Raw genomic sequence first — 23,721 nt, 5'->3', positions numbered from 1 at the left:
TAATTTATAATTATGGATAGCGAATGAGTTTAGATGCAGCAAGACTTAGGCCAAGGTCTCAGCCTAGTTTTGCCAATTCCCCCCTTACATAGATCTGCTTAAATAATGCTACTGCTGGCTGGACAAAGGTGATGTTTTGTTCATAGAATGTGTTCCATTAGATTTTTGATAAAAGGAAAAGTTAATCCGTGTAATAAATATACAACCCTGTAATCCTAAAAGTGTCTTTTAGTGGGGAAAAATAAGGACAAGATGACATGAAAACCGTATAAGCAGCAAAAGTTGTGTAAATTGAAGCTTGCACATGTGTACGGTAGGGGTTACATAAAACAATGCTTAATGCTGACTGGATAAAAATTAAATTAATGGATTCTTATACTTGTCCACATTACATTTGCAAGTGAAGGTTAGTAGAACCAAACTGGAGAAATAAGTCTGACGGACCAGACCAGGGATCAGAGGTGGCGATGATCACCACAAAATACAGGAGAACTTCCTGGCCAGAATTCAGTAACTTGGGCCTCTATTTCATCTTATCTATCATCTATGTCTGAAGTTTTATAAATAAAGGTGAAAATGATTAAGCCTGAATTGGGTGGATTCAGACTCAGATTTTAAGGCTAGAAGAGACCAGCACGATCATCTAGTCAGACCTACTGCACCATCGCAGGCCACAGAACCTCACCCACCCACTCCTGTAATAGGCCCATATCCCCTGGCTGAGTTACTGAAGTCCTCAAATTTTGATGTAAACACTTCAAGTTACAGAGAAGCCACCATTTACTCTAGTTCAAACCAGCAGGTGACCCATGCCCCACACTGCAGAGTAAGGCAACCCCCCCCCCGCCAAAAAAAAAAACAGGGTCTCTGCCAATCTGACCTGGAGAAAAATTGCTTCCCTACCCCAGTTTCCTACCTTGCACTTCCAACAAAAAGCACAAAATATTAGTCTCCACAAGTACTCATCTAATTTAAGTCTAAGGGGCTGAAATAAATGGGAGATCAGAAACCATTGCTAAAATTAAGGCTCTATATTACTGCAACATTATTTCAGAAACAAAAGTAGTTTAATTAGTCTAATTTCTCCCAACTATATTCACACAATACCTTAAAGTGCGCTGCTGCATTTGAACATCTGCAGACCTTTTGTCCTCTGGAGAGCACACTTTCACTTCCCCCACTTTCTTCAACTGACTGACAACTGCACCTTTGTTTTAAACAAAATATTTTTTAAAAAAGAAATGCAACTGAGGCCAATCCAAAAGTGGGCTCATACAGATCAGTGACAACGAAGTGAACTGGAGAAGTATCCACTATATAATCTTTACCAGGACAAGTTTACACCTCTTACAGACAGCAGCTGAACACGCCTCAAAAGGCAGTAAGGTCTGAAACAAAAAACAATCAAGTTTCCTATTTTGGAGAAAACACATCTGAAAAGAAACAGGCTGGTAGAATGGACTCCATGGAGCAAAATTTTTTCTTTTGAGAGTAAATCTCCAATTCTCAGCCAAGGACAATAGTAACGATCTTATCTCATACAGAGAAACACCAGCAAGTTGTAAGGCGATCTCAGTTTTTAGATTATTGTCTATAGTGGGCCAGAGAGCTAGCCCGTTATAATGGTGCTAGTTATGCTCTTTATTTCCAGCTTTTAATTCCCATTAAAAGAAGCTAAAAATATGTTACATTCTCAATACTGCTTTTTTATGTAAGCAATTACTGTTTTTCCAGGGATTTTATATAACTAAACAGATGAAGAGGTGATCCTAGGATTATGAAAGAGGGTGAGGTATCTCTGAACCGCTCTTTCTGAAGATGCGATCCAGGCAGTGAAAGAGTTTGAGAAACTCTGTTACAGAATATTCTGATCTGCAAGAGCAAAGATCCAAAAGTAGCAGAATCTATCCTGCTTTATAGAATAATTACTAGAAGAATCCCATATGCCTAATCCCTATTTCCAAATGAAATTTACCAGAAGTAGGAGAATCCTCCTTTGGCATGTTAAATCTTTCAGTCTTGTCTCTTTGAAACAGCTTAGCTTGAGGCTTTTCAGAACTTCTCTCTCTGTTTTTTATTTCCTCCACTCTTTTAGAGGACTTCTGGATGAAGTTTTTCTTTCTCCTTAAAAATGATTCTTGTAAACTACCTGGTGTGGAAGTGAACTCTAGCAACATGACTGTGAAGAAGGAAGGAAGGTCTCAGTACTTTTGATTTTATCACTGATAGGATAATCAGCTGTAGTAACCTATGAATTTAAATAATGGTCCTAAAACTGAGCTTTACTGTTTTCATGGATTGTACCAGGGTTTGATTTGAAGAGAATTAGGAAATTTACTAAACAGCAATTCAGATTTATGCTTCCTACAGTTATTTTAAAGCTAGAGTGCACGTATATAGCATTTTGTATTTGCTATACATGTTACTAAATCTTAATACCATAAAACATACTGTAAACAATAGGGTCCAAATTACAGACAGACATTCTCAAACCACCGAGCAGATCTAGCTTGTCAGAGGAGTACTTCTTATTTTAAGAATGCTCCAAAGTGTACTAGGCACTCCTCCATGCCGATCCTCAGAACTTTGGTCTGAGGATCTTACAAATTAATACACCTCTACCCCAATATAACGCGGTCCTCGGGAGCCAAAAAATCTCACCGTGTTATAGGTGAGACCGCGTTACATCAGGGTAGGGAGAGGAACCGCTCCACGCCCCAGCTCACCTCTGTCCTGCCTCCGCCTCCCCTGAGTGTGCCGCCACTCCGCTTCTTCCCCCCCCCCCCCCCCCCCGGGCTTGCGGCCCCTGCCCCCTTGGGGCCCGGCAGCCCGGGAGGGGGGGGGGGGGGGGGGAAGAGAGAGAGAGAGAGAAGCGGAGCGGCGGCACATTCAGGGGAGGAGGTGAAGGTGAGCGGGAGCAGTTCCTCTGCGCCCCCCCGTTACTTGCTGCGGCCCTCCCCGGGGCCCCCCTACATCAGCTCACCTCCGCTCCGCCTCCTCCCATGAGCACACCACAGCTCCGCTTCTCCTCCCTCCCAGGCTTGCTGCGCCAAACAGCTGATTGGCGCAGCAAGCCTGGGAGGGAGGAGAAGCGGAGCAGAGGTGAGCTGGAGCGGGGCGGTCCTGTCCTGGGGAGGGCCGCAGCAAGTAATGGGCAGGTGCAGAGGAACTGCTTGCGGTAACATGAATTTGGATATAACGAGGTAAAATAGCCCCGTCCCCCGGAGCGCTGCTTTACCGCGTTATATCGGACCGCATTGTATCGGGGTAGAGGTGTACTAAGGGGCAGGAGACCAACAAGAAATTAGGAAAGATGGAGAACATTACATATTACGCAATGACTCAGCAAAGCTGGTGGTACATTATGATGGAGCCAAAGACTATTTTCTAATTAGTGAAAAGGATAGAATGTGTAATGAGAGGAGTTAATAAGCTTCTGGTTGGAGTAAGTCTTCAAGACAGGCAATGCTGAAATAGACTTTTCAATAGGAACAGGCAAAAAAAAGCTGTTTCCATAGTACAGTGGCATACATTGGACCTGGACCATATCTAGTATAATGCTGTAATGAATGGTGGCATATACTTATATAATTACAAGGCTACCGTAAGTGGAGCTGTATTTTACCAGTGTTTTAATATTTTGGAGATTCTCTGTTTCAGTTCTAATGAGTACACTGAAGTTACACACGAGTACCTGCAGATTGATGTAACGGAGACTGATCCTCATTAGGACTCTGAGCTATTGCAGAGTAGTCAGGAAGCGTGAAAACAGAGTAATCTGCTTCTGGGTCTAAAGGTAAAAATTCTCTCCCCTGCTGCAAGACAGAAGAATCGATTGGTATAATGTACTTAGAACAGGCTACACATTTTAGTGAAGTAATATTAATCCATCTCCATTGTTGTCAAGGAACAAACAATTAAGGAGCCAACGGAATGAGCTCTTTCTTCATTAGCACAGATGCAAGAAAAATGTAGTTAGCACACAGCAGCAGGGAATCCAGACTCCTGGCACTAAAAGCCATTTTATAAAAATTTCTCTAAAAACAAAAAAATCAGATCCTTACCCATAAAGCCCCTTTTCCCCATCAAGTTCAAACTTCTCATTTTTGCTTCAGGACCCAGTTTTGCCCCCACTTACATCTGATTGCTTTTCTTCCTGTTCCATCTCTAGCTCCCACATCCACTCTCACACAGTTCTGTCTCCTTCTCCTATTCTCAGATAAATGTTATTCCCCAATGCTGCCCCAATGTTTACAACAGCCTCCAACTGTCTATTCTCAATTTCCTCCACGGTCTAATTGCTTCTTAAAAGCCACCTTCATGCCCTTGGAGCTCTTCAGTGTCTCTATGCCCTCTTGCAATTGAATTATTATTCATTTGAATGTATGTGAGCATCTTCCCAAGATAACAGCTATGTTAGCATGTTCCTTCATAACATTGGCTGGCATCAACTATATTACAGTCATCCACATAGTCTTGAGAAAATGTATCTTCTTTGAATAAATTACCCTGTGATCATCCACTGTCAGAATGGTTTAATCCTAACTGGCATTATCTGTAGAGTTTGGAACTGGTCAGGGACAGTTTGTGGACAACATATGAGCATCTGAATAGGGACAGAATGATCTAGGTCAAAGAGAATCCAACCAAGGAAATGCCTGGAAAACTGGCAGTCCTCAGATGAGGAAATAATGATTCACAACCTGATTTTAAAGTTTTATCATTAGCATCCTCATGGACCTTTCCAGAGCTGTTGAAATATCCTGAGGATGGAACAGTTGCTACTCTAGCTTGAGTCATGCAATGCTGAGGAAAAGCTATAGTTTATTCACTGAGAAGGAAAAGGGAGGATTGGACAGAGAGAGACCCCTAAACACTGTCTGAATTTCAGTTCCAGAAGTCTCATTAAAAGTCTACTACAAAATACCCTGGGGCAAGTTTCCTACGTTAGAATAAGAAAGCCTGCAGTCAGAACTTAAATAGCATACTCACACCCACTGACTTAGTCATTCAGTACCTTAGGGGGGTTGGGAACCTCATTAGTTTAATTTGAGCAAAAAAGACAAAAGGATACTATAATAAATGACTAGTGCAGTAATGCAATGAGCCCACCCTCTTCTGTCTATTCTGAGAACTGCAGATGGCTCTGAAGTGCTCCTCTATCCAATACCTGGATGCCCTCTCTAGTAAGGTAATAGGATTTTTGCCTTTCCCATTGAGTCTTCCAGGAATGAGTTATTGCTCTGCCTTACTAACAACAGCAGGACATTTCTGTTCTTCTGACAGTGTGAACTTTGGAGTACTCCATCTCAACTAAGCTGCTGGGGTAAGGCAAAGGACAGAGTGAAGGAAGCAGGATGGATTTCAGTTCTCTGCATCAGTCCAACCTACCAGACATGGCATTACCACCAAATGGCTCAAATATTTGCAAATCTGGAGAACCCAAAACATGCTAGTGATCTACAATATTGTATTTCATGCTTTAAAATTACCAAGTTTCTTCTTATTCTTACTAAAGCAAAAAAATCAGCAGTACCAGGCTCAAAATGATGAGAGATCAAGATTTACCTCAGAACAACTTTTAAGTTCAGACTGGCCAGCATATGCCAGGCTATCAAACTTATTTTTTCTTTTTTTCTCTTGGCTAATGTGTTCCGAGTCTGATTCTGCAACACTGATGTCATTTGAGCTTATCAGAGTCAGTTCAGGTTCTTCCATAATCCCATGCCCTGACTCTGTCTCCTAGAAAACAGAGAAGACAACATCAAGGTAAAAATCAATATTTCTAGCAACAGCAACATTTGTTAGCCTGTTACAAAGGAAAGAATTGTTCAACATACAGATAAAGAAAATGTGCCCCAGGCAGTGAAAGAAATACCTCAGGCAAAGTGCTCTTCCCACATTTATTGATGTACTTAGAACTCCTCCAAAGGAGCTCAGTCCAACCTAAATATTTAATTTGCCATTGTACAAAACCTCCCTTCCACCCCTCCTCTAAACCGGAATTCTAGTCACAACCTGAAAGCTAATTCTTGGCAAACAATAGTAGCTTTTGTTTGATCCTTAAGGGAACAGCATTTATAACACAGCTTTGTTGTTTTCCTAAATTAAGCATTTTAACTGAATCTTCCTTTACCATAATCGCTAGCCTTTTCTCAATTAAAATCTAGACCTAAAATGACGAGAATCAGTATAATTTCAGATTCAATTACACAAGTTTTGAGAAGTCTCCAACTAAAACTGTAAAGTGAACTTTGCTAAATTTTCCAATTACAAAAGGTCTAATATAGCTTGGAGCAATTGGTTGAAATCTGAATGGCATTTAACTCACTAACAATTACCTTGTGAAACCTTTATTTCACTCACCCAGACTGGCACACGGCTTTGTAAGGAATGTGACCCTGAACTTATTGTGAGCACTGAATTAGAATTTTGGTTTTGGGGTATTTCTGGCAAACCACCATTTTGTTGTCTAGTTGCTTGTGAAGGGTTGACGTAGATTTCTGAGTCTACTGCTCTAGGCATTCTAGAGGACATCTGTACTTCTAGAATGCTTTGTTCTTCCTCCAATATATTTGTACTGCACTGTGAATGGTCTCCTTCCACAATCCTATTTGCTTCATTGCTAAGAACTGGGGTTTCAGTAAGCTCCCTGTGCTTATTTGGTGTCACAACAGGTAATTCTTCAAAGCACAAGTTCTCTTTTCTCAGTTCCACAACTTCTTTTACTGAATGTTCAGTCAGGAGACTCTCATTTTCTGTAATCTGTGTTGTAATTAGCTGATAAAATGAACCTAGTTCTTCCGATGAACTCAGCATTGGACTCCTCAGGTTTTCCACTGAAGACTGGAGATTAGTATTCTCCATATTTCTCGCCAGCCCCTCATATTGGTCTCCCACAGGTGAAACGTAGTTCTCATTCTCTGATTTTTTAATTTTAGAATTGTGTTCAAATACAATGCTAAGACCTATTGGTTGTTCAGTACTCTGGCTGTGCTCATTCAGGGTAGATTCCAACTGAAGAGGGTGAAAAGATTCTTCAGAACCTGCTTGAAAAAAGTCAGACTGTCAGAAAAGTCTAAATACATACCGTAGCGTTTACAAAAAGGAAGTAATTATTCATTATTCGTTTAAGAAAAGTATAGTAAAATAGGCAACAATGTTTTAAATACAGTAATTTAATTCCAGTACATTCACATTTATTAAGATATGATGGTGTTTTTTATGTCAATTTGGTGAATTAGAATGAAATTCTTCCTAGATAGCAAAATATCCAAATCATAAAAAACTGAGTATTAATCAGGAAAGTATCTTCATTTAAAAATAGTTATTTTACACAAAATAATTTTGGCTTCTTTTAAATACAATCTCTAATAGCTTTATATTTCTTGACATAGTAACTTGTCTTTTTCTTTAATGTTTAGGACCATATTCTCTGCTGGTGTAAGCTGGCAAAACTACACTGAAGTCAATAGAGCTGCACCAATTTATACCAAGCAGAGAATTTGGCCCTTGGAAACCATTCTCAGGTAGAAAGCCTTAGCATTTCAAACGCCTCTCTGACAGCGTCTCTAAAGGAAGCAAAAGCAAAAAAAAAAAAAAAAATAAAAAAAAATCATTACTGGTGCTGTATACATTAATAGTAGAAAAAAAATCAGAACACAGCCTGTTCTTTCTTATAAAGGCCAATTACAGCAGGTGGTTATTCTCACTTGGATTTCCCTTAAGATCTACACATACAAAACAAGTTATACTTAGGAGGCACTCAGATACTACAGCAATGGGATTATATCTCTCTAATAAGAGGTTTTGATTCTAGGGTTTTTTTTAACTGACAATATTTGGAAGTTAGCAGATAAGCATTCTTCCAAATATACATGTCTCTAAATATGGTAATGATAAGATATAATTGATAAGCAGGCTCATGTCACACACAAATATAGACTTTGTGATATGCAGACAACTTTCAAAATATTTCCCTATAGCCAAATCCTGCAAACCTTAACACAAGCAAAACATCTGTAGTTTTTACTTGACTAAGGTGTCATCCCATGGTGAACAGCAGCAGCAAAAAAATTGAAGTCCACAGGAACAACTCATACTTTGAGATTAGTCACTGCTTAAAAAAAGACTTCAGATGACAGACCTAAAATTTGATCTACCGGTATCTTAAAAGTGCCCATAGTAATGCATGTCACAATTTTATTTATTGTATTTTCAGTACATGAAATAATTGGTTTTGGAGAGAGGGAATTTACAAGGATTAAGAAAAATTAATGATTTAAGCTAAAATTACAAATTTAAATTCTACCCTTAAATCACTATTAAGTCTAGATATTGAGCATCATACATTCTGCATTTGGATCTCTGCAATACCCAGAGACAGCAAGGGGAGTTTGACAGAATCGGTGCCCACAGCTTTAAAAAGTGAACAGCATATTTTTTCCTTTTGGTTGAAAGCACCATCAATAAATAAGCAGCATCTATACATTACAGAGTGGCCCGAATATTAAAATTACATGTGCTCTCAAAGGAAATGTATACCAAAGTCAACAGTCAATTTTAATAATTGGGAAGGCAAAGAACTGGATTGTGTAATTCCTGGGAATGTCACCCAACAGCAGAAAAACTAAGGAACCAGGTCTGTGGACACAGTCTTGTTCAATAGCAGTGGGGGCACAAAGTAAGAGATAAGCTATGACATTGCAGAGAAGAGTATAGAACGAACGGCTAGCAGTGTCTCACTAACTTCAAGAGAACACAATTGCAGGGGACCAAACAACTATAAATCTTCACGTTTAGACATTAAAAACAGATCCATACCCAGAGTAACATTTTCCTTAATTGACTCCTCTGCTTGTGATGTAGTATTGTTTAGCTTCTTTGTATTAAGAAAAGAATGCAGATTGTAACTTCTCGCTTTCAAGCTAGAGGTTGTGGCTTCAGGAAATACAGATGTGTCTTGACTTTGGATTGAGGAAGCGAAACTCTAGTGGCAGAAGAATCATGGCAAAGAGTTTAGTTATTGATCATGGTTAAATATTCTCAAATATAATACAAGAGAAAAACTGCAACAGTAATTTTTAACTTTTCTTTCAGATCCATTTCTATCACAAAAAGCAAATTATTGTGAAGTGAACTACTGGTCAGTTCTAGATTAAACACACAAACTTGCCATTATATTTTCTGTAAATGTCAAAAGATTAAGTTTCTAATCACACAACATTGTAACCTTACATAAATTGCATGCGTTCCCTTATTTCAAAACTTTGTGTAATACCTTGCTAAAATCTTTGCTGTCTTCAGAAATCCTATGTTGAGAAAGGGATGATGAGATATCAAAGTCAGGACTTGGTTCCAAAGGCTGAAAAAGCTGAGGTTGAAAGTTAGGGAAATTTCTTTCCATATCAGAAAAATCGAGTCCAACTGCTGGAGCTTTAAAAAAAAAAGTGGAAAATTTATTTTTAAAAAATGCAAACCTGGCATTTACAGCTCAGGTGCTATAAATGTAATGCATAAGACTTAAAAAGTTTATAAATAGTTTTTGCAAGTATTTTGTGTTAAAACAGGCCATCTACATCACTGTATCTCTGAAGTGATGCATGTGTATACAATACCCAAACAGGTTGTGCTGAGTCAACTCAAAGTAAAAACTAAAATTGTTTTCAAGTATTCCAGGACAGTGACAAATCAAAATGCTGAAGCTAAACATTAAGTAGTAATTCATGACCATATTGTTATACTTTCATGCACAGTCTTCTAATTTGAAGGCACAGAGTATTAACAAAAATGTCAAGGGTATATAAATAAATGCTATATAAATACATCTCATTTTCTTTAACAGATTTGGTTTAAAATGCTAATATTTATTTATTATTTACTGTTAGCTGTGCATGTGTGTGTTTTCCACTACAGACTGAGATAAATCAATGGTAAAAAATATCTTGAAACCACCCAATTATCCTACCAGCTGCACAGGTACAACTTCCTCTGAAGCCAATGGGAGTCACACATATGCAACTGACTATATAATTGGGCCTCTGATCTTTTTGGCATTTGGCCACAGGGTGCAGAATATCAGCAGAACAGGGAACATCAACATGTATATTATCTAGTGATTAACAAAATGTAATTAAAATTTGAATACAGATTAAATGCATGTTCTTGTTAAACTCCTTTTCACAGTATACGTCTAGTTCTTGTATTCAGTCTCCATATTCTAAACAGGTTATTACCATGGAAAGATATAGTGTTTTCAGGTAACCAGTTCAAATCTTTCGTATATTTGTCTATGATCTGCTGAATTTGACTTCTATTAGAGATAGAATTCTCTTCTGCAGGCAGATGAAATTCAGAAACTTCAGAAGAATTCTCTTGCCTCTGGTGAGCAGTGGTAGGTGTTGGAGATGCTGAAGAGTCCCAAGGGCTGCTTGCTGTTTCTCTCAATATCCTATCCTCGGCACTATTTGAAGACAACTCTGGAAGATAAACCATAAGACTGACACCCAGTTTTGCAAATAAGCCACTTAAGTGAACTTGTCTGAAAATAAACTTTTGTTTGACAGCATAAACCTTGAAACAATGTAAACTGAAGATTTTTTAAAAACATCTTCTATCACAATTCTCTCCCATACAAAACTTAACAGCAATTTCTATAAATCTACATTGACAATACCTAATTAAATAATGCTCGATGGAGCTTAGCAACTTTAAAGGATGAAGATCTTTACCCTCTCTCTCAGGTACATATATGGTCCGCAGCATCTGAGCGCCTCTCAATTTTTTTAATGTATCCTTAAACACTCATTATGTAGGGCAGTGCCAGTTTGCCATTTAAAAAATTTACATAACATGACAGGTAAAAGCGTTAAATATTTGAGAAATCTTTAATCAGAAGAGTGTATTCAAAAAGAGTAAAGAAAAGTTAGTCATAATGCTAACTTGGTCACACCCATGTGCATGTTTTATGTTTCCTAACTTGTCATATCTAGAATATTGAGGAAAATATCTGACATATATCGTTCACATTCACATTAACTGAAGACCATGGAATTTCTTCCCCAAATGAGATTTTCCCAGAAAATTAAGAACATATAAAACAAGGAATTAAAATTCTGTATCAGACCTGATAAAACCATACCTCTAAGGCTTGCTACAAAGTCTATGCTATGAAAAAACATCTGAAGTTTGTGATCACTGTTCAAACAGTCAATACTGAAACTCATAGATAGTTGTAGAAGAGCAAAGACTTACTGTATGTGCTGATTAGCCATGTCTGAAATGTTTATTCAGGGAAAAAAAACAACAATTTATAGTTTAATTTTCTTTTTTCAATTTTGCCAACTTGAAAACCTGAGGTATTTCAGACAACAGTACTTGTAACATCAGTTGCCATTTGCCAAAACTACTGTAGTTGTAGTTAACAGGCTAATATGTTTAGCTTACTTGAAAGTCAAACAAAGCTACAACCATAGAACATGCATTACATTTTATTTATGCTCTATTTCAGAGGACAACATTAACAAGGCTTAAGTCAAGTTTCACATTAATCAATCTTCTTTCAGAAGAACTCACTAATGTCAAAGTATTAGATTCATTTTCCTTTATAATATTGTAAATAAAATCCAGTTTATAAGAAAAAAAATATTTACCAGTGTTAGCAGGGCTTAGGTCCAACTTTTCACTGGTTAAAAAACTGCCAGTGGAAATTGTTGTTGAAGACAAATAATCACAGGCTGCCTCTCGTGCACAAGCCTGTGGAGCAAAACTGGTTGTCCATCCTTTAGAAAGTGCTACCTAGGGTCAAGAAAATATGACTATAGTATTGCGTATGGACAAGACAAATTATTTAAAATACAAATATTTAATTTTGAGCTCAGTTCAAGTGTAGAAACCTTCATTATTTGAAGAGTCAGACAAAATAAAGGTTCATCATTGCTCAGTACAAAAATTTCCTCACATGCATGCGTACACACACACACACACCCCTCCCCCCCACACAACCCCCCACACTGCACACAACCACATTCTCAGGAACCATTATATTGCTTCCCAGAACTGCATATAGATCATACACCATGTAAACCAGGAGATCTACTGGTGCTCAGATTTGGCTATTTCTCATCACAGATCCACTTCAATAATAAAAGAGCAGATCTCAGAGGAACAGAAGTGCAGTATAGGAAAGCCTCCATGCTTATTTTATAGGTGACATGCAAAGGAAGATTGCTGGGTTTGTGCACTTTTTTGCTTCTTTATGTCATATAAATGGGGCCTGAAAAGATTTTATTTTTTAGAAATTGTGCTTTGTTTTAAATTGTAAAAATATCAGGGATACAAAGTTCTCTCCCCTGTTTTTACTGCACAAATCCTTAGAAGACCAGGAAAGCTGGAATAAGTGGTTTCTTAGTCCTGAACTGAAAGGGACAAGATATTTGAATATTTCAAAGATTTTGCTGCTTTCTTTTTTAAAGTGTTAACAAAACAGGTTTAAATGACTTAAAACCCTTTTATCCACCAGTTGCTCAGAAACTCGTAATAGTCACACCACTTCTCTAGTAGTCTATGAAAACTTGCAAGAAATAAAGGGTAAACAAGACTGAATTTCTACTGAAAAAAGAAGCAGAATTGCATGTGTGTTTTACACATCATAAAGCAATAAAATTATGGTAAAAATAACTCTCCCCGCCCCCAACAAAACACTTTGCAGGTCACCTTCAAATTCGTATTTCAAGTTAATAAAAAAGGTTTAGGAAATACTAAAACAGTCAGCTGAATTTAAGTAGTATGGTTATTTTAAAAGACATGATATATTAATTTTCAATATAACTAACCATACTATCAGGTCTAAATGATGGCCCAGAATCTGTAATTACTCTCCTTCCAATGTCAGCAGCATAAATTGGTAAATCTTGACCCATGACAACAGAATCCTTGGGGTTGGCTGTAAATCAAAAACAGGAAACAGATAAAAGTCCGTTACCAAATTCGGAACACTAGATGGCAACCATACTTAATCCTTTTACCTCAGTTCCTATACAACTTGTTGACTTCTGTCTATGTTTACCTTTTCTTTATCACCTATAAAAGACTATCTGCTCCACTATGTTACTTCCAAGAACAGCAATTGCACTGGTAAATACAGAGTGCTTCTCCTTAGTTGGCTTTTCTACAATTTACAAATGCCAAGGATACACTTTTTCGCAAATTATCATCTGAAGAACTTAATCAGTGGGGGAAGTATGCAATCAAAAGTTAGAGAAAGAAAACGGTTACCTAGAACAGTGGTTCTCAACCAGGGGTATGTGTACCCGTAGAGGTACGCAGAGGTCCATCAACTCATCTAGATATTTGCCTAGTTTCACAACAGGCTATATGAAAAGCATTAGCGAAGTCAGTACAAACTAAAATCTCATTTTATTTTATAAATTACATGGTAAAAATGAGAAAGGAAGCAATTTTTCAGTAATCGTGTGCTGTGACACTTTCGTATTAGGTCTGATTATGTAAGCCAGCAGTTTTTAAGTGAGGTGAAACTTGGGGGTATGCAAGCCAAATTAGCCTCCTGAAAGAGGTACAGTAGTCTGGAAAGGTTGAGAACCACTGACCTAGAAGGCCAAGAGCTCCCTCTTTGAGGCAAACTAGAGAACAGACTCTCAGATCTCACCTCTCAATCTTCAAAATAGAAACACAGACTAGTACAAATAACACAAAGATTGGTGGAGTGATAAATAATGAGGAAAGGGCAGTAATACATAGTGATCTGGATCGCTTGGTAATGTGGGCCCATTTAGACAAAACGTGATTTAATACAGTCAAATGCAGAGTTCTACATCTAGGAACAAGGAATACAGGCCAGATCTATAGAATGAAGGACTATATTCTGAAAAGCAGGGACTCTGAAAAGGATTTAGGGATCAGAGTGGACAAGTAACTCAAAATGAGTTCCCAGTGTGATGCTGTGGCAAAAAGGACTAATGCAAGCAGGGAAGTAGTAGTAGGGAGGTGATTTTACTTGTGTATATGGCATTGGCGAGACTGATACCAAAAGACTGTGCACAATACTTTAAACAAGATGTTGAAAAATTGAACAGGGTGCAGAAAAGAGACACAAACATTATTCAAAATGCCTTACAGAGAGACAGAGCTCAAACTGTTTAGTTTAATCAAAAAGAAGAGTGAGACATGATTTGATTACAGTGTATGTGTCCTTCACAAGGAGAAAATACCAGGTGCTGAAGAATTCTTCAATCTAGTGTAGAAAGGCATAATAAAGACCAAAGCTGAAGCCAGACAAATTTCAAACTAGAAACCAGGCAAAAACAATTTTAACAGTGAGGGCAATTAGCCACTGGAACAAACTACCAAGGAAAGTGATGGAGTCTCCATCTCTTGAGGTCTTCAGATTAAGACAGGATGCCTTCCTGGAAGACATGCTTTAGCTAAACACAAGTTATGCTGTAGTCCCGTGGTTCTCAACCTATTTACTATCGTGGGCCATGTATGTGGCCCACAATGTGTTACGTGGGCCGCATCTAATGCTATCTCTATGGCCCTGAGGATGTCACATTGGCCGCAGGTTGAGAACCACTGCTGTAGTCAAACACAAATTGTTGGGCTCAATGCAGGAGTGATGGGGTGAAATTTAACAGCCTCTGATATACAGGAAGTTAGACCAGGTGATCTAATATTGCCTTTTAACTTTAGACTATTAAAAAACTATGCTATAATTGAAAAAAATGTGTTGTATTAGTGTATAGCACTAATGTATGTTTATTCTTGTGATATTAACATAGGGATGAATACATCACAATTTCACATCCTAGGCCAAATGAATTGCTGATCTCCGTGGAGTTAGCAAAGAGACATTTATCCTGATCTCATTGCTTAGTTACAGTAGTATCATTAAGAACATAGTATTTGGAGGATGGCAACAGAAACTGCAAAAGCACTAGTTTTCTTGGTTTAACCCACTCAAAAACCAATTGTCTCCCACAGCCTCCAGCATCCTGTAAGGGATTCTTATACTTCAATATGCTGGCTATTACACTGTGGCAATGAATGTAAGTATTTTTGCAAAATTAAATCTAGAATACATCTTATTTATTCACGAAGTACTGTTGTTGTAAACTAGTAATAAGGATTTGAATAAACATTTCTAAGACAAAGCCCTAATCAAGAAGCTGCTCCATGAGAAACATGAAAAAGAATCCCAAGATTGGCTGGGACAAGCAGGGAGGCAAACACTTCAAAGTGAAGTCAAGGGGCATGTTTCAAGCTAGGTTCCTAAACTGACACAAATGTGACAATCCAACCTGCAATAATGCCTTTACGGGCAGGTATTTTGGATTAAAGTAGATAGCTAGGCAAAATGAAAATGGATCAGAAAAGGAACAATGTTCGGTTAGCAGCTCTGACTAGGATAACAATGTGGAAGTAAAAATCACACCTGGAACAATGCTAGCAGGGTGATTGGGGGCTGAGCAGATGAACATGGAATGGTGCTTAAGGCTGGAAAATTTAAGGTGTTTTTATATAAAATCTAGTTACTATTTTAAGCCAAAATACTATAAACACAGCTATCTATAAATTGCCTACCCCATACACATTCAGATTTTTTTTTTTTTTTTTTTTAAAGAGTCTTTAGTCAATATCTTATTAAAACCAGAGTTAGTCAAAGGAAAATATATGGTTGGCAGGAGTACCAAACTCAGTCCTGAAATCCAGAACCACAGGGATGAAAGCATCAAAGACCACAATTACCTCCCGTATGGTAAGTTGTTCGGTTCCTTGAGGAAGTCACCATACAATAAATACAAGGAAAACTCCCTAAAATACGATCTATAAAACTGAGTATTACATTTAAATGTATGTAGAGTCAAGCTTCTCTCTCTCTCTCTCACACACACACTTCAGACCCATTGTACATCCTCTAACAAATCAGGCCAGACATAGTTAAAGAGCTGTATATTTTACAATGTTAAAGTAACTACATATACCTTAAAAAAAGATGGATTCTCCCACCTGGCTCATGTGAACTACTAGCATCCACCATCAGTCTTTCATGCCATGAACTACTTAGTTGGTTAGTGTATCTTGGGTTCTCACTAGAACCTTGTTCTTTGCAGTTGGCTATGGATAAGTCTCTTTCTTCATGAACCGATTCACTGTTGCACATGCCAGACACTAGCTCTTCCACAGATGAAATGAGAGAAGCTTCTCCACTAACGGAATCTGTCTTATCTGAATTTGAAAGAATTTTTATTTATTAGAGGTAAGAGGTAATGTTTCATAAAAAGACATGTTGTGTTGAAATGTATATTTTGTACTACAGAAATACAGTACTGAAGTTGTAAAGTGTTCTATTTCAATTAAAATGTTTAGCACTTGCTAAAATGCATTTAATTTCTAGGTTTAATTTAAAGCGATACTGTGAACTTGAACTCTAGTCAATTAAAAAAATTAAAACTAATTTACTGAGTCCCTCTGCCCATTTGTGTAGTTTTAGAACCAGGTTTTCCTAGTTTTGAAAGACCTAAGCTAGCAACAGTTGACTGATGCAAGCAATCCAGTGTCTACACTGACACTGCGTCTACCTAACTACATCGACATTGACTCAATAACTTCACCTCCATGAGTGGCATAAAGTCATTGTAGCAGGTGAGTTACATCGGTGAGGACGAAATTCTAGCGCTGACACATACAGAGTTAGGTCGACATTTGGTCAATGCAAGACAGCTCTCTCTGTAGTGTAGACTATGGCTAAGTCATTCTTAACTTGTTCTCTTCCTATTTTAGCCTCAGATCTGACCCCATTTACACTGATGTTCACTATGTTAATCATCCAATGCTGCTAACTTTCTTGGTGAAAACCAAAACAAAAAACATAATATGTTGCTGCGTTTCCTGGTGTCGTCTTTCCCTCCGCATTGAGGAATGGGCCTACCCTGTCCTTGGTGGTCTTCTTGCTTTTAATTTTGTTCCTACATGCTTGTGTTATTTTATATTCAGCCTCCGTAATTTGACCTAGTTTCCACTTTTTGTATGACTTTTTTGCATTTGAGGTCATTGATGATCTCCTGGTTAAATCACAGTAGTTTCCCTATCTTTCCTATTCACTGGGATAGTTCGCTCTTGTGCCTTTAATAATGTTTCTTTAAAATACTGCCAACTTCCCTTAGACATGCTTCCCATGGGATCTTATCTACCAATTCTCTGAGTTTGCTGAAGTCTGCCTTCTTAAAATCCATTTTCTTTATTCTGATGTTTTCCCTCCTATCGTTCCTTGATCATGAAATGAGGAGTTAATGATTCCATTTGCACCCAAACTGCCTTTCACCTTCAAATTCTGAACTAGTTCCTCCCTGTTTGTCAGAATCAAATCAAGACTAGCCTCTTCCCTAGTTGCTTTCTTCGCCTTCTGTAAAGTTGTCTCTAATGCATTCCAAGAATTTGTTGGATAATCTGTGCCCTGACTTATTATTTTCCCAACAGATGTATGAGTAGTTGAAGTCCCCTGTCACTACCAAGTCTTGTGATTTGGACGATTTTGTTAATTGTTTAAAAAAAAAAAAAAAGCCTCACCCACCTGTTCTTTCAGTATTAGTCCTCTAGGGTGTTACTTATAACTATAGAAGGTATTCACACTACAGTCTGAAAATGTAAGTTGACATGTTCCCCTTAATTGTTACTATATTACAGTATTTCTTAAATGACCCTTACAACAAGCTTATTAGAAGTTCTGTAGCAATTTGACACCATCCCTTAATTTTGTTGCTGTTGCATATTCTATGTATGTTCTAGCAACCCACCGCTGCTGTACAGCGCCTAACAATTTCTATGCAGCAAAACTACCTCAAAGACAATTCATAAGGGAACACTTACACTGAAGCTGCATGTTTCAGATGAAATCTCAAAAAATGAACAGTTGAAAGATTTTAGATAGTCCATATTTTATTTTTAAAGTCACTAACCTTCATTCTGAAAGGAATCCCTTAATATAAAAGTATAGGGCCTGATCATCCAACCATACTGCACTGGGAGGGGCATGCAAATAACCAACAGGATAACCAAGCCCCTGAAATTAAATTCCATGCAATTTCCCTTGTAAATCTGTATTTAGATTGTAATTTCTCCAAGGCACCGGTTAACTGTAAATAATACAGTATGCTTTTTGTTGCTATATAAATACAAAATAAATACCTGAACCTCAAAGCTACAGCTGAGACCACTGCTTCACCCTCAACCACCTCAAAGTCAAAGAAAAAATGTTCATTTCTTACTTCAGGAATTATATTTCAAGCAAACCAGAACATCTAGTAAGTTGTTTTTTTTTTTACCTGTAAAAGAAACTTTGCCACTCCTTGGCGTGTCTAGCTCTGGTATTACACTTAATTCATGTTGTTCCAAATCTAGCCCTAACTTGATTTTAGCCAGAGGTGGTTTTGAAGTTCGCCATCTCTGTTCTCTTCCCAGAATTCTTTGAGACTGCTCTGTAACATAAAAATAATATTCTGCAATTTACATATTTGTAACAGACTATAAGCAGTTGAAGATCCAATTTGAGGGAAGGGAAAAAAGAAACCAGTTATAATTGAAAAAGTGAGCAGCTGCATTATAATATGATATATGGCCTCACCGATTTGCTCAGCTTGACTGATGCTTTGTGAAAGCAATCTATTTTCATCATATTTGTTCACATCACCACAATTAACGTCTTGAGATTTATTTTCTGCATCTTTGAAAAGGTAAGTCATCAGATTGAAGTGGTCAGACTTCTGTGTTTCTGTCATCTCTCTGTACGTGACAGATTCTTCTGCCTTAAAAGAGGAAGTAATAGTGGCTAAGATAATTTTCACACCCATTTTACTAAACCTCTATTTTTTCATGTGTGCCAAATACACTATACATCAGCACTTTCCAGAAGATGAAAAGAGAAAGGTTCTAAGAGCTCAACCCAGCAAAATATCTAAGCATGTGAGTACTTGTTAAAAATTAATTACTTGTGTGTTTAAGTGTTTTGCTGAATTGGGCCAAAATACTTTGTTTCTTGCAGGATCAAGTCCTGAAATAATATTTCTACTTAAGTTTCAGTTAACAGTGACAGGGATTTTACTTCTCTGAAAACTGCACAAATGAAAGGCAGAGAGCCAAAGCAGTGTGAAGTCATTCTTTATGATGCCTACGGTACTAGACCAGTTTAAATAAAATAAGGCAAAAAAGAGTTTCTGTATAGCCAGCTTCTATAAAGAGACTTGCTCAACTTCAAGACATTGTGGACTATATTGGATAGAGCTGAGCAAATAACTAACTGAGTTTTTGGTTCAGTGGCTGAACCAAACTATGTAGGAAAAAAAGTTCATTTTGAACCAAAACTGAATTATTTTGGTTTCTTGCTTAAATAAAATGGGTTGTTTCAAAATGAAATGTCAAACCAGCTCATTTAAAAAAAAAAAGTCACTCTTTTTATTCTGATGAACTATTAGCTGAATTCAATCCTACCTTGAATAGTTTTAGTTACCTTGAACCTGTGGTTTTCAGCAAATTTACTATCTACTGAAAAATGTTCATCCAATTCTAATCTTAGAATGGTAACTAGAGAGATCCCTTAGGTGACTTTATGGACAAGTTTTATACTGGAAAAAATAGGCAGCCTGGGAATTTTTAGTACATGAACTTGATCCTGTAAATTCGAATAAATTTCAATCATCAATGGTAGCTTAGTTCATAGACGATTTGATCTTTGCTACCACCCTCTTCCCCCCCTCCTGCTCAACCTCCCCAAAAAAGGAAAATTCAGCAAAGAAAAAGCTTTAGAAAAGTTTTTCTTAGATTACAAGTGACAATTAGGAGTGCCCCAACCTAATCCTTAATGGATATTTGTCCATATCTCAAATATCACACTAGCTTTTTGCCTGCTCAGGAGAAGCCGCAAATTCAAACAAGGTTGGAATTGAGATGCAGAACAGGAAAGTTGCCTTTTGAAACAGATCAGCCTTTACAAATGTGAATTTCATTTTTTAAATTCCTTTGTAAAATGAACAGGGGTTATTTTATATAGCTAAGTGATTAAAAAACAATTCAAAGTCTGAGAGTGTTACTGCTATTCATAAACAATTTAACAAAACAGAAGGCAGCCAATATAAACAATTTTAAAACCAATTTTCCTGTTTGCAGGTATAGAAAGCACAGCTCCATTTTTTTAAAACGGTTTACCGGACAGAAGTGTTCATTATACCCTTAAGGTTAGAGCCATCATTCAAAGGTTGTAAAGCTGAATAATGATGCCTGCAAATATTTCAAAAACTAACTACTTCAATGAGCACTACGTTCAGAGTTCAATTTAAGACAAGCTTAGCACAGTTCCTGTATGGTTGGGCAGAGAGGCTCTCATGGCTCGTGTAACAGAACCACTGATTACAGATCGGAAAGGTCACAGATCACTGGTTTGAGTCTTGGTTTCAGTAAAGGACAAATGCACATCCTCAAAGTCTGCACACTACATGGGGAACTCTGCTAATTGGCAAAGTCCACTCTGTAGCCTGGACACTTACTAGCAGACATTATACTACATTTACAAAACATACCTGCTTATTAAGAAAATCCTTCAAAGCCTCTTGTTGTCTCTGCATCTGTTCCTTCAATTTAGCCTGCTTACGTAAAAGCAGTTCTTCCTGCATTCTCTGCCTTGAAAGAAGAGCTTCTCTTTGTACATCCAGTTGCTCTTGCAGTTCTTTCAAATGGTCTTGCTGAGCTTGGATGCTCTCTGAAGAAGCTAGCACTCTCTCTCTTAACTTTAGTATACTGGAATAATTTAACAAAGATGCACCTCCATTTTTGGATGCCAAGGACTCCAGGGTTGCCCCAGTCTCAGATTCATCAGGAGATAATGAAGGAAGATGTTGAAAAGGCTGGGGGATAGTTTGTTCAAAGATTGTTTTTATGCTGCTCTCTGTAGGTACCTGCTGGTATTCTGAAGAATCAAATGATGCAGCCTGAGCTTTCAGAGACCCCTCTGCTGCTGGCATATCAAGTACTATAAGCTGAGGCTGTTTTTGTGCTTCTGTCTCTATTAGTAGGTTTGGCATCTTCTGAGACATTATTGACTTTTTATCAAGATCCAGGGTTCTTGAAGACTCAGATGACTCTTCTGTGGGCAAAGCTGAACTGTCCCGTTGTATATGCGCCTCTGTTTGCATCATAACTGAAGCATCTTGTGAAGTCATCATGACTGACCCAGGCAGCTTCTGGGATTCTGACAAGTCTCTCACCTGATTATCAGAAGGACCCAATATTTCCATCTGTTCTTGTGAAGGGTAATTCTGTTGTGGCAAATGAAACTGCCTCTGCTCCAACTGTGAGGCCTCTATAGATTGTATCTGTCTACTAGAGCCCATATTATGCCTTTGCTCGTCATCTCTCTGTTCAAATGGCTTTTCCAACACAAAATGCGTTCTTGAATGTGTGGTTAATGGCGGAGCATATTCTTGTACATGAACATGTACAGATGACTGGCTAGCTGATGGATAATCTCTATGAAGCACTTTGGGTCCACGCATTTGTAAAACTGATTCACAGGTAGTAGGTTTTAAGTTAATAAATCTGGACTGCAATGTAACCGCAGAGCCTAATGGCATAGAAATAGATGGATATCTTTGCTTCAACTTATTCTGATATTCCTGCAACTGTTTTCTGGCTTCTTCAACTGACTGTTTGTGCAATCTAAACAGAACAAAAACATTTCTTTCCTGTGTAGCATGAAGACATTATTGGAACAGATTTCAATTACAAAATAATTCTCAAACAATCCACCCAAGATATTAATTTTACAGGGGGAAAATACCTGTTTTGCAGTAGAAGACATTGTTGATAGTTACGAATCATCTGTATACGATTTTCTTCATTAGAACTGCTAGTTCCTGGCACTGCAGCAGTTTCAGTCTAACAGGAAACAAATTGTTTAGGTGGGAAAATTCAAATAAGTATAAAACATATTAAATAAGATGAATGCTAGGCAGCATGTTCACTCTTACTCTCAAGCCAGCAGAAGCCACGCTGCACTAGTTAGTGCTTGTTTGGAGTCCATGAAATTTCAGCCTGAGGTGGTGGAGCTGGGGTGCAGTTCCTAGAGCAGCTGGTCTAAGGCTACATTCTCTCCTGCCAAATTGGTATTATACACTAGCACATACTGTGGAAGTTACTGATGCTCACAGTTGATCTGCAGCTTATTTCAGAGAGGTACAAGGGTCCAGCCACAGACTAGGGGACCAATGATCCAAGATGGCTGCATTTAAGGGGGGGGGATGGGGTCTAGAAAGAAGATGCCTCAAGATCACTTAAGAGCAACCATTAGACTATACTCTTTCCATATCCCCACTCATCTCCCCCTCCCCCTGAGGTGATCATGTTTGTGGCTTCTATGTAGTCAAAAAGGCAGATTTAAAAAAACAAAAAAAGTTTCTTTTCCCCATGCATTTCTGCACAGAAGATGATACAACTCACTGCACAAGTCAGCCACATGACCTTGGTTTTTGTGCATAAAAATTTTCTAGCCTCTATGATAAATGTCCTAAAATCCTGCAGAAATAATTCAATACCCAAAGTCTGTGGATGTCAAGTGAATCAGTACTTACACATTAGCACAAATACATTTTGGAGTCAGGAAATCCTGCCTCATGGCACACAAGTTAAAAATCAAGTTTAAACAGTTACTCCAATTTAGTAATGGAATCAGCTCTTCGAATTGTGATACAAAGTGTTCTTACTGTACCTTGTGTTCCACTTCCCGCTGTTGGCTCACAAGTGGATCAGGACTCAGCTCAACACTCGCAGCTTTCTCCTCTTGCTCTTTTTTCTTTATTTCCTCCAGCTGAGCCTGCATTTGGACCTTTAGGAACTCTGCCTCTAAGCATATTCTCTTTTCTTCAATTTTCTTAAGCAAAATTAGCTGCTGCTGTTTTTGTTGCTCTATTCGCTCTATCTATCACAGAGAAATACTACAGTGATTCTCCAGAATTAAATGACAGAAACATAAAACATAGTTAATTCTTATGTCCCAAATCACTTGCAACGAAACCTACACAACAATAGGCAATCCTTATTGCAAGAGACCTCTAAAAGTAGCCCTAAAGTTTACAGTATAATTTTACTTGATTTTGACTAGAACACAGATTCTTACTGTCCGTGTGGTAGTTGCTTTAAGTAAAATTTCACTGTATAGAGCTATATTACATATTGCTTACAATAGTTGCTATTAAACTGATAAAATAAAAGTCGTCTATTCATTTCAGTTCTATTGACAATTTTCAGGGGTGGGACGGGGGGACAAAGTCCCTATCTTGCAACTGAATTCAGAATAAGTGTACTTTGCAATTCTATAGTGCTTTTCAAAGATTCTCAACACATTTTGCTAACATTGATGTAAGTCTCACAATACCTCTGAAGTAGCTAAAAGGTACACAGCATAAATTGCACTTCACAAACCTCTGAAGTGGCTTATTTTTTGTCTACAGATGTGTTATGCACCAGTCGCTGAACTACCTGGGCACAATAGCAGCTCAAAACCCCTTGGGATAGGTAGTGAAGAATACAGAGTCTATTTGAAATTGTTGCCAGGACACAGAGGTTAACACATACTCTTACACAACATTCCACAAGATCTTTAATGGTCACTGTCACATTCCGGGGTGCACTCTAGACCAGTGGTCTCCAAACTTTTTGGAT

General features: G+C 37.9%; 1 protein-coding gene and 1 non-coding gene across 5 annotated transcripts in view; both read right to left on the bottom strand.

Moving 5' to 3' along the window:
- The window catches only part of CEP295 (centrosomal protein 295), a 48,111-nt gene that overhangs the window by 3,596 nt on the left and 20,794 nt on the right, over positions 1-23,721 (bottom strand). The window contains exons 12-27 of one of the 4 annotated variants that reach the window (XM_026651601.2): positions 22,769-22,978; positions 21,842-21,939; positions 20,586-21,720; positions 18,638-18,818; positions 18,339-18,491; positions 16,024-16,242; positions 12,834-12,943; positions 11,652-11,796; positions 10,236-10,478; positions 9,281-9,435; positions 8,824-8,989; positions 6,367-7,046; positions 5,569-5,742; positions 3,695-3,815; positions 1,976-2,179; positions 1,108-1,207 (exon numbers count right to left, since the gene is read on the bottom strand). In XM_026651601.2, the coding sequence (XP_026507386.1) occupies positions 1,108-1,207; positions 1,976-2,179; positions 3,695-3,815; positions 5,569-5,742; positions 6,367-7,046; positions 8,824-8,989; positions 9,281-9,435; positions 10,236-10,478; positions 11,652-11,796; positions 12,834-12,943; positions 16,024-16,242; positions 18,339-18,491; positions 18,638-18,818; positions 20,586-21,720; positions 21,842-21,939; positions 22,769-22,978 (4,094 nt within the window). The remainder of the gene's footprint in view (positions 1-1,107; positions 1,208-1,975; positions 2,180-3,694; positions 3,816-5,568; positions 5,743-6,366; positions 7,047-8,823; positions 8,990-9,280; positions 9,436-10,235; positions 10,479-11,651; positions 11,797-12,833; positions 12,944-16,023; positions 16,243-18,338; positions 18,492-18,637; positions 18,819-20,585; positions 21,721-21,841; positions 21,940-22,768; positions 22,979-23,721) is intronic. The other 3 variants (XM_026651602.2, XM_026651603.2, XM_026651604.1) reach the window with 3 other exon arrangements.
- LOC112118174 lies at positions 12,050-12,132 on the bottom strand. The gene has a single exon (XR_002909032.1). It is a non-coding gene; the product is annotated as a small nucleolar RNA U2-19 (small nucleolar RNA).

This window comes from Terrapene carolina, unplaced genomic scaffold, assembly GCF_002925995.2.
Source record: "Terrapene carolina triunguis isolate 2854851 unplaced genomic scaffold, T_m_triunguis-2.0 Scaffold97, whole genome shotgun sequence".
Taxonomy (NCBI): Eukaryota; Metazoa; Chordata; order Testudines; family Emydidae; genus Terrapene; species Terrapene triunguis.
The sequence above is the reverse complement of the archived record's forward strand: the minus strand, read 5'-3'. Positions and strand labels throughout refer to the sequence as shown.